Source organism: Aphelocoma coerulescens, unplaced genomic scaffold (assembly GCF_041296385.1).
Source record: "Aphelocoma coerulescens isolate FSJ_1873_10779 unplaced genomic scaffold, UR_Acoe_1.0 HiC_scaffold_118, whole genome shotgun sequence".
In the NCBI taxonomy this organism is placed as follows: Eukaryota; Metazoa; Chordata; class Aves; order Passeriformes; family Corvidae; genus Aphelocoma; species Aphelocoma coerulescens.
Window position 1 is genome coordinate 618,737 of NW_027183476.1, and position 17,003 is coordinate 635,739.

General features: G+C 54.5%; 1 protein-coding gene across 1 annotated transcript in view; it reads right to left on the bottom strand.

The window, feature by feature from the left end:
• Positions 1 to 13,327, bottom strand: part of LOC138100610 (cytochrome P450 2G1-like) — a 49,198-nt gene extending 35,871 nt beyond the window's left edge. The window contains exons 1-3 of the mRNA XM_068998485.1: positions 13,097 to 13,327; positions 8,735 to 9,181; positions 3,184 to 3,346 (exon numbers count right to left, since the gene is read on the bottom strand). Of these exons, the coding sequence (XP_068854586.1) occupies positions 3,184 to 3,346; positions 8,735 to 9,181; positions 13,097 to 13,327 (841 nt within the window). The remainder of the gene's footprint in view (positions 1 to 3,183; positions 3,347 to 8,734; positions 9,182 to 13,096) is intronic.
• Between the last annotated feature and the right edge of the window lie 3,676 nt (positions 13,328 to 17,003).

Genomic DNA, 17,003 nt, shown 5'->3' on the forward strand with positions numbered 1-17,003 from the left:
CTTTGGGAAGGGGGAAAAATTGGGTTAAATCCATGGGAAAGGGGGAAAATGGGGAAAATCCATGGGAAAGAGGGAAAAATTCGTGGGAAAGGGGAAAATTGGGTTAAATCCATGGGAAATGGGGAAAAGTCCGTGGGAATGGGGGAAATCCATTGGGAATGGGGGAAAAAATTGGGCTAAATCCATGGGAAATGGGGAAATTTGGGTTAAATCCATGGGAAAGGTGGAAAAATGGGGGAAAATCCTTTGGGAATGGGGGAAAAATCCATGGGAAAAGGGGAAATTGGGTTAAATCCTTGGGAAAGGGGGAAAATTGGGAAAATCCATGGGAAAGGGGGAAAAATCCATTGGGAAGGGGGAAAAATTGGGTTAAATCCATGGGAAATGGGGAAAAATTGGGGAAATCCATGGGAAATGGCGAAAAACCCATTGGGAATGGGGAAAATCCATGGGAAAAGGGGGAAAATTGGGTTAAATCCATGGGAAATGGGGGAAAATTGGGTTAAATCCATGGGAAATGGGGGAAAATTGGGTTAAATCCATGGGAAAGGGGGAAAAATCCATTGGGAAAGGGGGAAAAAATTGGGTTAAATCCATGGGAAAAGGGGGAATCCATCGGAAGGGGGAAAAATCCATTGGGAATAGGGAAATATGATGGGAAATGGGGAAAATCCATGGGAAATGGGGAAAAATTGGGTTAAATCCATGGGAAAGGGGGGGAAATGGGGGAAAATGGGGGAAAATCCATGGGAAATGGGGGGAAAATGGGGGAAAATCCATGGGAAAAGGGGGAAAATGGGGGAAAATCCATGGGAAATGGGGAAAAATTGGGTTAAAATGATGGGAAAGGGGGAAAAATCCATTGGGAAATGGGGAAAATGGGGGAAAATCCATGGGAAATGGGGAAAAATCCATCGGAAGGGGGAAAAATCCATTGGGAATGGGGAAATATGATGGGAAATGGGGAAAATCCATGGGAAACGGGGAAAAATTGGGTTAAAATGATGGGAAAAGGGGGGAAATGGGGGAAAATCCATGGGAATGGGGGAAAATGCATTGGGAAAAGGGGGAAAATTGGGTTAAATCCATGGGAAAGGGGGAAAAATTGGGTTAAATCCATGGAAAAGGGGGAAAAATCTGTGGGAAAGGGGGGAAATTGGGTTAAATCCATGGGAAATGGGGGAAAAAATCCTTTGGGAAGGGGGAAAAATTGGGTTAAATCCATGGGAAAGGGGGAAAATGGGGAAAATCCATGGGAAAGAGGGAAAAATTCGTGGGAAAGGGGAAAATTGGGTTAAATCCATGGGAAATGGGGAAAAGTCCGTGGGAATGGGGGAAATCCATTGGGAATGGGGGAAAAAATTGGGCTAAATCCATGGGAAATGGGGAAATTTGGGTTAAATCCATGGGAAAGGTGGAAAAATGGGGGAAAATCCATGGGAAAGGGGGAAAATGGGGGAAAATCCTTTGGGAATGGGGGAAAAATCCATGGGAAAAGGGGAAATTGGGTTAAATCCTTGGGAAAGGGGGAAAATTGGGAAAATCCATGGGAAAGGGGGAAAAATCCATTGGGAAGGGGGAAAAATTGGGTTAAATCCATGGGAAATGGGGAAAAATTGGGGAAATCCATGGGAAATGGCGAAAAACCCATTGGGAATGGGGAAAATCCATGGGAAAAGGGGGAAAATTGGGTTAAATCCATGGGAAATGGGGGAAAATTGGGTTAAATCCATGGGAAATGGGGAAAAATCCATGGGAATGGGGGGAAATCCATGGAAAAAGATTGGGGTGGTTTTGGGGCTTTTTGGGGCTTTTTGGGGGGGTTTTGGGGGCCCTTTTGGGGGGGTTTTTTGGGCAATTTTGTGGTGGTTTTTGGGGCTCTTTTGGGGTGGTTTTTAGGCATTTTTGGGATGGTTTTCTGGGCTATTTTGGGGTGGTTTTGGGGCTCTTTTGGGGTGGTTTTTCGGACTCTTTTAGGGGTTTTTTTTGGGGTGGTTTTTGGGATGGTTTTCTGGGCTATTTTGGGGTGGTTTTCAGGGCTCTTTTGGGTGGCTTTGGGCTCTTTTGGGTGGTTTGGGGCTTTTTGGGGGGGTTGGGGTCTGTTTTGGGGTGGTTTTGGGCATTTTTGGGATGGTTTTGGGTTTTTGGGGGGGCTCTTTTGGGGTGGTTTTGGGGCATTTTTGAGATGCTTTTTGGGCAATTTTGGGGTGGTTTTGGGGATCTTTTGGGGTAGTTTTGGGGGGTCTTTCGGGGTTTTTTTGGGATGTTTTTGGGGGTTCTTTTGGGGTGGTTTTTGGGGTAGTTTTGGGGTGGTTTCTGGGGCATTTTTGGGGTTTTTAAAAACTCTTTTGGGGTGGTTTTTGGGGCTCTTTTGGGCTGGTTTTGGGGGCTGTTTTGGGTGGTTTTTGGGAGCTGTTTTGGGCTGGTTTTGGGACATTTCAGGGATGATTTTTGGGGCTCTTTTGAAGTGGTTTCTGGGGCTCTTTTGGGGTGGTTTCTGGGGCATTTTTGGGTTTTTAAAAACACTTTTGGGGTGTTTTTGGGGGCTCTTTTGGGGTAGTTTTAGGGCTCTTTTGGGGTGGTTTTTGGGGCTCTTTTGGGCTGGTTTTGGGGGCTGTTTTGGGCTGGTTTTGGGACATTTTAAGGATGATTTTTGGGGCTCTTTTGAAGTGGTTTCTGGGGCTCTTTTGGGGCAGTTTTGGGGCATTTTTGGGGTCTTTAAAAACTTTTGGGGTGTTTTTTGGGGGCTCTTTTGGCTGGTTTTTAGGGCTCTTTTGGGCTGGTTTTTAGGGCTGCTTTGGGCTGGTTTTGGGACATTTTAGGGATGATTTTTGGGGCTCTTTTGAAGTGTTTTTTGGGGCTCTTTTGGGGCGGTTTTGGGGCATTTTTGGGGTTTTTAAAAACTCTTCTGGGGTGTTTTTTGGGGGCTCTTTTGGGGTGGTTTTTAGGGCTCTTTTGGGCTGGTTTTTGGGGCTGTTTTGGGCTGGTTTTGGGACATTTTAAGGATGATTTTTGGGGCTCTTTTGAAGTGGTTTCTGGGGCTCTTTTGGGGTGGTTTTTGGGGCTTTTTTGGGGTTTTTAAAAACTCTTTTGGGGTGTTTTTTGGGGGCTCTTTTGGGGTGGTTTTTAGGGCTCTTTTGGTGTGTTTTTGGGGGCTCTTTTGGGCTGGTTTTGGGGTCTCACCGTGGCCCCTGAAGGTGCTCTCCAGGGTCGGCATCCGCCCGCGCCCCGCGAACGCCTCGGGGTTCCCCACCAGCGCCTCGCGCACGGCCTCGGTCCCGCAGAGCACCAGCACCGGCCGCGGGCCCAGCCACACCGTGAACACTGGGCCATACTGGTCACTCAGCTGGGAGGGGGCAGCGGGGTCAGGGACACCGAAAATCCCGTCAAAATCCAAAAAAATCCCATCAAAATCCACCCAAATCCACCCAAATCCCATCAAAATCCACCCAAATCCCATTAAGATTCTACCCAAACCCACGAAATCCCATTAAAATCCACCCAAATCCCCCAAATCCCATTAAAATGGCCCTAAATTGACCCAAATCCCATCAAAATCTACAAAAATCCCATCCAAATCCAGCCAAATCCCATCAAAATCCACCCAAATCCCCCAAATCCCAACAAAATGGCCCCAAATCCACCCAAATCCCATCAAAATCCACCCAAATCCCCCAAATCCCATCAAAATGGCCCCAAATGGACCCAAATCCCCTCAAAATCCACTCAAATCCCATCAAAATCCACCCAAATTCCATTAAAATGGCCCTAAATTGACCCAAATCCCATCAAAATCCACCCAAATCCACCCAAATCCCATCAAAATCCACCCAAATCCCCCAAATCCCAACAAAATGGCCCTAAATTGACCCAAATCCCATCAAAATCTACAAAAATCCCATCCAAATCCAGCCAAATCCCATCAAAATCCACCCAAATCCACCCAAATTCCATTAAAATGGCCCTAAATGGACCCAAATCCCCTCAAAATCCACTCAAATCCCATCAAAATCCACCCAAATTCCATTAAAATGGCCCTAAATTGACCCAAATCCCATCAAAATCCACCCAAATCCACCCAAATCCCATTAAAATGGCCCCAAATGGACCCAAATCCCATCAAAATCCACCCAAATCCACCCAAATTCCATTAAAATGGCCCCAAATGGACCCAAATCCCATCAAAATCCACCCAAATCCCCCAAATCCCATTAAAATGGCCCCAAATGGACCCAAATCCCATCAAAATACACCCAAATCCACCCAAATCCCATTAAAATGGCCCCAAATGGACCCAAATCCCATCAAAATCCACCCAAATCCCCCAAATCCCAACAAAATGGCCCTAAATGGACCCAAATCCCCTCAAAATCTACAAAAATCCCATCCAAATCCACCCAAATCCCATCCAAATCCACCCAAATCCCATCCAAATCCACAAAAATTCCCCCAAATCCCATCAAAATGGCCCTAAATGGACCCAAATCCCATCAAAATACACCCAAATCCACCCAAATCCCATTAAAATGGCCCGAAATGGACCCAAATCCCATCAAAATCTATAAAAATCCCATCAAAATCCACAAAAATCCCATCAAAATCCACCCAAATCCACCCAAATCCCATCAAAATGTACCCAAATCCCATTAAGATTCTACCCAAACCCATGAAATCCCATTAAAATCCACCCAAATCCCATCCAAATCCACCCAAATCCCATTAAGATTCTACCCAAACCCACGAAATCCCATTAAAATCCACCCAAATCCCCCAAATCCCATCCAAATCCACCCAAATCCCATTAAAATTCTACCCAAACCCACGAAATCCCATTAAAATCCACCCAAATCCCCCAAATCCCAACAAAATGGCCTTAAATGGACCCAAATCCCCTCAAAATCTACAAAAATCTCATCCAAATCCACAAAAATCCCATCCAAATCCACCCAAATCGCCCAAATCCCATTAAAATGGCCCTAAATGGACCCAAATCCCCTCAAAATCCACTCAAATCCCATCAAAATCCACCCAAATTCCATCAAAATGGCCCTAAATTGACCCAAATCCCATCAAAATCCACCCAAATCCACCCAAATCCCATTAAAATGGCCCCAAATGGACCCAAATCCCATCAAAATCCACCCAAATCCCCCAAATCCCATTAAAATGGCCCCAAATGGACCCAAATCCCATCAAAATACACCCAAATCCACCCAAATCCCATTAAAATGGCCCCAAATGGACCCAAATCCCATCAAAATCCACCCAAATCCCCCAAATCCCAACAAAATGGCCCTAAATGGACCCAAATCCCCTCAAAATCTACAAAAATCCCATCCAAATCCACCCAAATCCCATCCAAATCCACCCAAATCCCATCCAAATCCACAAAAATTCCCCCAAATCCCATCAAAATGGCCCTAAATGGACCCAAATCCCATCAAAATACACCCAAATCCACCCAAATCCCATTAAAATGGCCCGAAATGGACCCAAATCCCATCAAAATCTATAAAAATCCCATCAAAATCCACAAAAATCCCATCAAAATCCACCCAAATCCACCCAAATCCCATCAAAATGTACCCAAATCCCATTAAGATTCTACCCAAACCCATGAAATCCCATTAAAATCCACCCAAATCCCATCCAAATCCACCCAAATCCCATTAAGATTCTACCCAAACCCACGAAATCCCATTAAAATCCACCCAAATCCCCCAAATCCCATCCAAATCCACCCAAATCCCATTAAAATTCTACCCAAACCCACGAAATCCCATTAAAATCCACCCAAATCCCCCAAATCCCAACAAAATGGCCCTAAATGGACCCAAATCCCCTCAAAATCTACAAAAATCTCATCCAAATCCACAAAAATCCCATCCAAATCCACCCAAATCGCCCAAATCCCATTAAAATGGCCCTAAATGGACCCAAATCCCCTCAAAATCCACTCAAATCCCATCAAAATCCACCCAAATTCCATCAAAATGGCCCTAAATTGACCCAAATCCCATCAAAATCCACCCAAATCCACCCAAATCCCATTAAAATGGCCCCAAATGGACCCAAATCCCATCAAAATCCACCCAAATCCCCCAAATCCCATTAAAATGGCCCCAAATGGACCCAAATCCCATCAAAATACACCCAAATCCACCCAAATCCCATTAAAATGGCCCCAAATGGACCCAAATCCCATCAAAATCCACCCAAATCCCCCAAATCCCAACAAAATGGCCCTAAATGGACCCAAATCCCCTCAAAATCTACAAAAATCCCATCCAAATCCACCCAAATCCCATCCAAATCCACCCAAATCCCATCCAAATCCACAAAAATTCCCCCAAATCCCATCAAAATGGCCCTAAATGGACCCAAATCCCATCAAAATACACCCAAATCCACCCAAATCCCATTAAAATGGCCCGAAATGGACCCAAATCCCATCAAAATCTATAAAAATCCCATCAAAATCCACAAAAATCCCATCAAAATCCACCCAAATCCACCCAAATCCCATCAAAATGTACCCAAATCCCATTAAGATTCTACCCAAACCCATGAAATCCCATTAAAATCCACCCAAATCCCATCCAAATCCACCCAAATCCCATTAAGATTCTACCCAAACCCACGAAATCCCATTAAAATCCACCCAAATCCCCCAAATCCCATCCAAATCCACCCAAATCCCATTAAAATTCTACCCAAACCCACGAAATCCCATTAAAATCCACCCAAATCCCCCAAATCCCAACAAAATGGCCCTAAATGGACCCAAATCCCCTCAAAATCTACAAAAATCTCATCCAAATCCACAAAAATCCCATCCAAATCCACCCAAATCGCCCAAATCCCATTAAAATGGCCCTAAATGGACCCAAATCCCCTCAAAATCCACTCAAATCCCATCAAAATCCACCCAAATTCCATCAAAATGGCCCTAAATTGACCCAAATCCCATCAAAATCCACCCAAATCCACCCAAATCCCAACAAAATGGCCCCAAATGGACCCAAATCCCATCAAAATCCACCCAAATCCCCCAAATCCCATTAAAATGGCCCCAAATGGACCCAAATCCCATCAAAATACACCCAAATCCACCCAAATCCCATTAAAATGGCCCCAAATGGACCCAAATCCCATCAAAATCCACCCAAATCCCCCAAATCCCAACAAAATGGCCCTAAATGGACCCAAATCCCCTCAAAATCTACAAAAATCCCATCCAAATCCACCCAAATCCCATCCAAATCCACCCAAATCCCATCCAAATCCACAAAAATTCCCCCAAATCCCATCAAAATGGCCCTAAATGGACCCAAATCCCATCAAAATACACCCAAATCCACCCAAATCCCATTAAAATGGCCCGAAATGGACCCAAATCCCATCAAAATCTATAAAAATCCCATCAAAATCCACAAAAATCCCATCAAAATCCACCCAAATCCACCCAAATCCCATCAAAATGTACCCAAATCCCATTAAGATTCTACCCAAACCCATGAAATCCCATTAAAATCCACCCAAATCCCATCCAAATCCACCCAAATCCCATTAAGATTCTACCCAAACCCACGAAATCCCATTAAAATCCACCCAAATCCCCCAAATCCCATCCAAATCCACCCAAATCCCATTAAAATTCTACCCAAACCCACGAAATCCCATTAAAATCCACCCAAATCCCCCAAATCCCAACAAAATGGCCCTAAATGGACCCAAATCCCCTCAAAATCTACAAAAATCTCATCCAAATCCACAAAAATCCCATCCAAATCCACCCAAATCGCCCAAATCCCATTAAAATGGCCCTAAATGGACCCAAATCCCATCAAAATCTACAAAAATCCCATCCAAATCCACCCAAATCCCATCAAAAGCCACCCAAATTTCATAAAAATCCACCCAAATCCCATAAAATTCTATCCAAACCCACAAAATCCCATCCAAATCCACAAAAATCCCATCAAAATGGCCCTAAATGGACCCAAATTCTACTAAAATCCACCCAAATCCCCCCAAAATTCCCCGGAAACCTCTTTAAACCCTCAAAATTCCCAAAAATTCCCTAAAAAATTCACGAAATTCCCCAAAATCCCAAAAATTCAAAAAATTCCCACCCTGAGCAGCTGCCGGAAGGTGCAGGGGGGTCCCAAATCCACCCCAAACCCCCCAAAACGCTCCCAAAACCCCCAATTTTCACCCCAAACCCCCTCAAACCTTCCCAAAATCTCTTCCAAACTGTCCCAAAATTCCCAGAAATTCCCCAGAAATCCCAAAAATTCCCAGAAATTCCCCGAAATTCCCAGAAATCCCCAAAATTCCCACCTGGACCAGCGACTGGATGGTGCAGGGGGGTCCCAAATCCACTCCAAACCCCCCCAAATCCCCTAAAACCGCCCCAAATTCCCCTAAAGCCCCCTCAAATCCCTTCCAAACCTTTCCAAAATTCCCAGAAATTCCCCGAAATCCCCCAAAATCCCCCAAAATTCCCCCAAATCCCCCAAATTCTCCCAAATCCCCCCCCCCCCCGAACTTCCGGGCTGTCCCTCCAACTCCCTCCAAACGCCCCCAAATCCCCCAATTTTCACCCCTAAACCCCCTAAAAAAAACCCCCAAAAATTCCCAAAAAATTCCCGAAAATTCCCAGAAACCCCCAGAAACCCCCCCAAATCCTCAAAACTTCCCCCAAAACCCCAAATTTGCCCCAAATCCCCACCTTGAGCAGCGACTGGAGCGTGCGGAACGGGGAGAGCTGCAGGAGGTTCCCGAGCAGCGGCAGCGCGGGGGGGCCCGGGGGGAGCCGGGCGGCCATCGCGCGATGTCGCGACAGCAGCGACAGCAGCGACAGCGCCACCAGGGCCAGCAGAGCCACCAGCACGGGAGCCATGGTGGCCCTCGGGGACACTCCGGGGACAATCCGAGCCTTTAAGGGGGGGGCGGAGGTGGCGCAAAAGCGGCCTCTGCCCGGACGTGCCCGGGGACAGGGAGGGGACAGGGAGGGGACAGGGAGGGGACAACGTGGGGACAACGTGGGGACAACGTGGGGACAGAGGGAGGGTGGCACGGGCACGGGGACAACGTGGGGACAACGTGGGGACAGAGGGAGGGTGGCACGGGCACGGGGACAACGTGGGGACAGGGAGGGGACAGAAAGGGGACAGGGCTGGAGACAACGTGGGGACAGAAGGAGGGTGGCACGGGCACGGGGACAGGGAGGGGACAGTGAGGGGACAGAAAGGGGACAGAGAGGGGACAGGGCTGGGGACAACGTGGGGACAACGTGGGGACAGCGGGAGGGTGGCACGGGCACGGGGACAGGGACACTATGGGGACAGAGAGGGGACAGGGAGGGGACAACGTGGGGACAGCGGGAGGGGTGGCACAGGCACGGGGACAGCGCGGGGACAGGGCTGGGACAGCACGGGGACAACGCGGAGGGGTGGCACAGGCACGGGGACAGCGAGGGGACAGGGAGGGGACAACGTGGGGACAACGTGGGGACAGAGGGAGGGTGGCACGGGCACGGGGACAACGTGGGGACAGGGAGGGGACAGAGGGAGGGTGGCACGGGCACGGGGACAACGTGGGGACAACGTGGGGACAGAGGGAGGGTGGCACGGGCACGGGGACAGTGAGGGGACAGGGAGGGGACAGAAAGGGGACAGGGCTGGGGACACTGACAGGGACAGAGGGAGGGTGGCACGGGCACGGGGACAGGGAGGGGACAGTGAGGGGACAGAGAGGGGACAGAGAGGGGACAGGGCTGGGGACAACGTGGGGACAACGTGGGGACAGAGGGAGGGTGGCACGGGCACGGGGACAGTGCGGGGACAGGCTTGAGGACAGCACGGGGACAACGTGGAGGGGTGGCACAGGCACGGGGACAGCGAGGGGACAGTGCGGGGACAGGGCTGGGGACAGGGACACCGTGGGGACAGCGAGGGCACAGCCTGGGGACAATGTGGGGACAGCGCGGGGACACTGACAGGGACAGCGGGAGGGTGGCACAGGCACGGGGACAGTGAGGGGACATCGAGGGGACAGGGCTGGGGACAGTGGGAGGGTGGCCTGGGCTTGGGGACAACGCGGGGACAGTCGGGGGACACTGCGGGGACAGTGGGAGGGTGGCACAGGCACGGGGACAGTGAGGGGACAGCACGGGGACAGTGAGGGGACAGGGTTGGGGACAGTGGGAGGGTGGCACAGGCACGGGGACAGCGCGGGGACAGCACGGGGACAACGTGGAGGGGTGGCACAGGCACGGGGACAGCGCGGGGACAGTGCGGGGACAGGGCTGGGGACAACGTGGAGGGGTGGCACGGGCACGGGGACAGCGCGGGGACAGCGCGGGGGACGCTGCGGGGACACCGCGGGCAGTGTCCCCTCTCTGTCCCCGCAGTGTCCCCACGTTGTCCCCTCTCTGTCCCCGCAGTGTCTCCACGTTGTCCCCTCTCTGTCCCCGCAGTGTCCCCTCTCTGTCCCCGCAGTGTCCCCACGTTGTCCCCTCTCTGTCCCCGCAGTGTCTCCACGTTGTCCCCTCTCTGTCCCCGCAGTGTCCCCGCGGGGTGCTCCAGGCCGGGAGTGTCCCCAGAGGGGGAGGGAGGGGACAAAGGGGACAAAGGGGACAAAGGGGACAAAGGGGACGTCGCTTGCACAACCTCGGAGACAGGGAGGGGACACGGAGGGGACAAAAGGGACAAAGGTGACGCCGCTTGCGCAACCCCGACGACAGGGAGGGGACACGGAGGTGTCACGCAGGTGACAAAGGGACACACACGTGACACCGCGGTCCTCGTGTCCTGGGGAGTGTCCCCAAGGCTCGGGAGGGTCCCAAGGCTCGGGAGGGTCCCCAGGACCTCGGTGTCACCTCGGGAGTGTCCCCAAAGCCCGGGAGTGTCCCCAGGACCTCGGTGTTACCTCGGGAGGGTCCCCAGGAACCTCGGGAGTGTCCCCAAAGCCCGGGAGGGTCCCCAAGGCTCGGGAGGGTCCCCAGGACCTCGGTGTCACCTCGGAAGTGTCCCCAAAGCCCGGGAGTGTCCCCAGGAACCTCGGGAGTGTCCCCGAGGCTCGGGAGGGTCCCCAAGACCTCCGTGTCACCTCGGGAGTGGCCCCAGGACCTCGATGTCACCTCCGGGGTGTCCCCAAGGCTCGGGAGTGTCCCCAGGACCTCGGTGTCACCTCCGGAGTGTCCCCAAGGCTCGGGAGGGTCCCCAGGACCTCGGTGTCACCTCCGGGGTGTCCCCAAGGCTCGGGAGGGTCCCCAAGGCTCGGGAGGGTCCCCAGGACCTCGGTGTCACCTCGGGAGGGTCCCCAAGGCCTGGGAGTGTCCCCAAGGCCCGGGAGTGTCCCCAAAGCCCGGGAGTGGCACCAGGAACCTTGGGAGGGTCCCCAAGGCTCGGGAGGGTCCCCAGGACCTCGGTGTCACCTCGGGAGTGTCCCCAAAGCCCGAGAGTGTCCCCATGTCCCCACGCCCACCCATGTGTGCCCCCGTGTGTCCCCACATCCTCGAGTGTCCCCGGTGTGTCCCCTGTGTGTCCCCTGTGTCCCCCTCTCTGTCCCCTCTGTGTCCCTCTGTGTCCCCTCTGTGTCACCTGTGCCTGGCCCCGTGTGTCCCCTGTGTCACCCGTGTGTGCCCATGTCCCTGTGTCCCTGTGTGTCCCCGTGTCCCCATGTCCCTTTGTCCCTGTGTCACCTGTGTGTCCCCATGTCCCCATGTCCCTTTGTCCTTTTGTCCCTTTGTCCCTTTGTCCCCTGTGTGTCCCCGTGTGTCCCTGTGTCCCTTTGTCCCTGTGTGTCCCCTGTGTCCCCATGTCCCCATGTCCCTGTGTCACCGGCGTGTCCCCGTGTCCCCATGTCCCTTTGTCCCTGTGTCACCTGTGCCTGGCCCCGTGTGTCCCTGTGTCCCTTTGTCCCTCTGTCACTGGTGTGTCCCCGTGTCTGTCCCTGTGCCACCTCTCTCACCTGTGACACCTTCCTGTCCACATGTCCCTTGTGTGTCCCCTGTGTCCCCTCTCTGTCCCCTGTCTGTTCCCCTGTCTGTCCCCTGTCTGTCCCCTGTCTGTCCCCTGTCTGTCCCCTCTGTGTCCCCTCTGTGTCCCCCGTGTGTCCCCCTCTGTGTCCCCCTCTGTGTCCCCTCTGTGTCCCCCTGTCTGTCCCCGTCTCTGTCCCCTCTGTGTCCCCCGTGTGTCCCCTGTCTGTCCCCTCTCTGTCCCCTCTGTGTCCCCTCTGTGTCCCCTCTGTGTCCCCTGTCTGTCCCCTCTCTGTCCCCTCTCTGTCCCCTGTGTGTCCCCCTCTCTGTCCCCTCTGTGCCCCCTCTCTGTCCCCCTCTCTGTCCCCTCTGTGCCCCCTCTCTGTCCCCTCTCTGTCCCCTCTGTCCCCTCTCTGTCCCCTCTGTCCCCTCTGTCCCCTCTCTGTCCCCTCTGTCCCCTCTGTGTCCCCTCTCTGTCCCCTCTCTGTCTCCTCTCTGTCCCCTCTCTGTCCCCTCTCTGTCCCCCCCATTCTGATCCCATTTGGGGTCCCCCCATCTCTTCCCTCCCCTCTCCCCGCCCTCCTCCTCCTCCGCTATCCCGGGACCTTCCTCCTCCTCCTCCTCTTCCTCCTCCTCCTCCTCCTCCTCCTCCTCCTCCTTCTCCTTCTCCTTCTCCTTCTCCTTCTCCTTCTCCTTCTCCTTCTCCTTCTCCTTCTCCTTCTCCTTCTCCTTCTCCTTCTCCTTCTCCTTCTCCTTCTCCTTCTCCTTCTCCTTCTCCTTCTCCTTCTCCTCCTCCTCCTCCTCCTCTTCTTCCTCCTCTTCCTCCTCCTCCTCTATCCCGGGACCTTCCTCCCACCCCCACCTCCTCCTCCTCTATCCCGGGACCTTCCTCCCACCCCCACCTCCTCCTCCTCTATCCCGGGACCTTCCTCCCACCCCCACCTCCTCCTCCTCTATCCCGGGACCTTCATCCCGCCCCCTCCTCCTCCTCCTCCTCCTCCTCCTTCATGCCGGGAAAAACTTTTCCTCCTCCGCTATCCCGGACCTTCCTCCTCCTCCTCCTCCTCCTTCTCCTCTTCCACCTCCTCCTCCTCCTCGCTATCCCGGGACCTTCATCCCGCCCTCCTCCTCCTCTTCTGCTAAGCCGGGAAAAACTTTCCCTGCTCCGTCATTCCCGGGACCTTCCTCCCCCTCCTCGCTATCCGGGACTTTCCTCCTCCTCCTCTTCGTCATCCCAGGACCCTCCTCCTCCTCCTCCTCATCTGTCATCCCGGGATCTTCCTCCTCCTCCTCCTCCTCCTCCTCCTCCTCCTCCTCCTCCTCCTCCTCCTCCTCCGTCATCCCGGAAAAACTTTTCCTCCTCCGTCATCCGGGACCTTCATCCCATCCCCGCCCACCTCCTCCTCCTCCTCCTCCTCCTTTCCGTTAACCCGGAGCCTTCATCCCGCCCCCTCCTCCTCCTCCTTCTCCGCTATCCCAGGATCTTCATCCCCCTCCCCGTTATCCCGGGACCTTCCTCCCGCCCCCTCCCCGTCCTCCTCCTCCTCCTCCTCCTCTCCGTCATCCCAGGAAAATCTTTCCGTCCTCCGCTATCCCGGGATCTTCATCCCCTCTCCTCCTCCTCCTCCTCCTCCTCCTCCTCCTCCTCCTCTCTCCTCCTCCCCGTTAACCCGGGAGCCTTCATCCCGCCCCCTCACCCTCCTCCTCCTCCTCCGCTATCCCGGGATCTTCCCCCGTCCTCCTCCTCCTCCGCTATCCCAGGAAAAACTTTTCCTACTCCGTCATCCCGGAGCCTTCATCCCGTCCTCCTCCTCCTCCTCCTCCTCCTGCTCCTCCTCCGTCATCCCGGGACCTTCCTCCCGCCCCCCCGTCCTCCTCCTCCCCGGAAAAACTTTTCCTCCTCCGTCATCCCGGAGCCTTCATCCCATCCCCGCCCTTCTCCTCTAGCCCGGGATCTTCCTCCTCCTCCTCCTCCGTCGTACCGGGATCTTCCTCATCCCGGGCCTTTCTCCCCCCTCCGTTCCCGCCTTCCTCCTCCTCCTCCTCCTCCTCCGCTATCCCGGGACCTTCATCCCGCCCCCGCCCAGTCCTCCTCCTCCTCCTCCGTCATCCCGGGAAAATCTTTTCCTCCTCCGTCATCCCGGGACCTTCATCCCGTCCCCGCCCTCCTCCTCCTCCTCCTCCTCCGCTTTTCCGTTAACCCGGGATCTTCCTCCCTCCTCCTCCTCCTCCTCCTCCTCCGCTATCCCGGGACCTTCATCCCCCTCCCCGTTATCCCGGGACCTTCCTCCCTCCTCCTCCTCCTCCTCCTCCTTCTCCGCTATCCCAGGACCTTCCTCCCTCCTCCTCCTCCTCCTCCGCTATCCCAGGACCTTCCTCCCTCCTCCTCCTCCTCCTCCGCTATCCCGGGACCTTCCTCCCTCCTCCTCCTCCTCCTCCTCGGAGGCTCCGGGGGGTCCCGGCCATGGGGGGGGGGCTCGGCGGGGCCCCCCCGTTTCTGCCGCTGCTGTTGGCGGCCGCCGCCCTCGGGACGACCCCGGCCCCGCCCGGTGAGTGCGGATTTGTGGGGGGGGACACCCCGATTTTGGGGGATTTTGGGGGGTTTGGGGCGTCCCGGGACAGGAGGGGCTCGGGTTTGGGGGGTCCCGGTTTTGGGGGGGTCCCGGTTTTGGGGGAGTTTGGGGAGTTTGGGGTGCCCCGGCTTTGGGCGGGGCTCGGTTTTGGGCGGTCCCGATTTTGGAGGATCCCGATTTTTGGGGATCCCGATTTTGGGGGGTTTCGGGGAGTTTGGGGAGTCCCGGGTTTGGACGGGGCTCGGTTTTGGGGGGTCCCGATTTTGGAGGATCCGATTTTGGAGGGTTGGGGGAGTTTGGGGGTCCCCTGGACAGGATGGGCTCGGTTTTGGGGGATCCGGATTTGGAGATTTTGAGGAGTTTGGGGGGTTCCGGGACAGGAGGGTCCCAGGAGGGTCCCGATTTTGGAGGATCCCGATTTTTGGGGATCCCGATTTTGGGGGATTTTGGGGAGTTTGGAGTGTCCAGGCTTTGGGCGGTCTCGATTTTGGAGGATCCGATTTTGGGGGGTTTGGGGGAGTTTGGGGGGTCCCGGGTTTGGCGGGGCTCGGGTTTGGGGGGTCCCGGTTTTGGGGGGTCCTGATTTTGGGAGTTTGGGGGATCCTGGGTTTGGGCGGGGCTCGGTTTTGGGCGGTCGCGATTTTGGGAGATCCCGATTTTGGAGGATCCCGATTTTGGGGGGTTTCGGGGAGTTTTGGGGGTCCCGGGACAGCAGGGGCTCGGTTTTGGGGGATCCAGGTTTTGGGGGGTTTTGGGGAGTTTTGGGGGTCCCCGGGGACAGGAGGGTCCCGATTTTGGAGGATCCCCGATTTTTGGGGATCCCGATTTTTGGGGGATTTTGGGGAGTTTGGAGTGTCCCGGGTTTGGGCGGGGCTCGGTTTTGGGGGATCCCCGATTTTTGGGGATCCCGATTTTGGGGGATTTTGGGGAGTTTGGGGGTCCCGGGACAGGAGGGTCCGATTTTGGAGGATCCCGATTTTTGGGGATCCCGATTTTGGGGGATTTTGGGGAGTTTGGGGTGTCCCCGGGTTTGGGCGGGGCTCGGTTTTGGGGGGTCCCGATTTTGGAGGATCCCGATTTTGGGGGGTTTGGGGAGTTTGGGAGTTCCGGGACAGGAGGGTCCCGATTTTGGGGGATCCCGATTTTGGGGGGTTTTGGGGAGTTCGGGGTGTCCCGGGTTTGGGCGGGGCTCGGTTTTGGAGGATCCCGATTTTGGGGGATTTTGGGGGGGAGTTTGGGGGGTCCCGGGACAGGATGGTGTCGGTTTTGGGGGGGGTCCCGGTTTTTGGGAGACCCCGATTTTGGGGGGATTTTGGGGAGTTTGGAGTGTCCCGGCTTTGGGCGGTCTCGATTTTGGAGGATCCCGATTTTGGGGGATTTTGGGGAGTTTGGGGAGTCCCGGGTTTGGACGGGGCTCGGTTTTGGGGGATCCCGATTTTTGGGATCCCGATTTTGGGGGATTTTGGGAGTTTGGAGTGTCCCGGGTTTGGGCGGGGCTCGGTTTTGGGGGTCCCGATTTTGGAGGATCCCGATTTTGGGGGGTTTGGGGGAGTTTGGGAGTTCCGGGATAGGAGGGTCCCGATTTTGGAAGATCCCGATTTTGGGGGATTTTGGGGAGTTTGGGGAGTCCCGGGTTTGGACGGGGCTCGGTTTTGGGGGGTCTCGATTTTGGAGGATGCCGATTTTGGGGGGTTTTGAGGAGTTTGGGGGATCCCGGGACAGGAGGGGCTCGGTTTTGGGCGGTCCCGGGTTTGGGAGATCCCGATTTTGGGGGATCCCGATTTTGGGGAGTTTGGAGTGTCCAGGCTTTGGGAGATCCCGATTTTGGGGGTCCCGATTTTGGGGGGATTTTGGGGAGTTTGGAGCATCCCGGCTTTGGGCGGGGCTCGGTTTTGGGTAGGTCCCGATTTTGGGGGATGCCAGTTTTTGGGGATCCCGATTTTGGGGGATTTTGGAGAGTTTTGAGTCTCGGGACAGGAGGGGCTCGGTTTTGGGGAGTCCCGATTTTTGGGGATCCCGATTTTTGGGGGATTTTGGGGAGTTTGGAGCGTCCCGGGCTTTGGGCGGGGCTCGGTTTTGGCGGGTCCCGATTTTGGGGGATGCCGATTTTGGGGATCCCGATTTTGGGGCGTCTGGGGGGTCCCGGGACAGGAGGGGCTCGGTTTTGGGGAGTCCCGATTTTGGGGCGTTTCGGGGAGTTTGGGGAATCCCGATTTTGGGGATTTTGGGGAGTTTGGGGGGTCCCGGGACAGGAGGGTCCCGATTTTGGGGGTCCTGATTTTGGGGGGGTTTTGGGAGTTTTGGGGTCTCGGGACAGGAGGGTCTCGGTTTTGGGGGGTCCCGATTTTTGGGGACCCCGATTTTGGAAGATTTTGGGGAGTCTGGGGGGTCCCGGGACAGGAGGGGCTCGGTTTTGGGGAGTCCCGATTTTGGGGCGTTTCGGG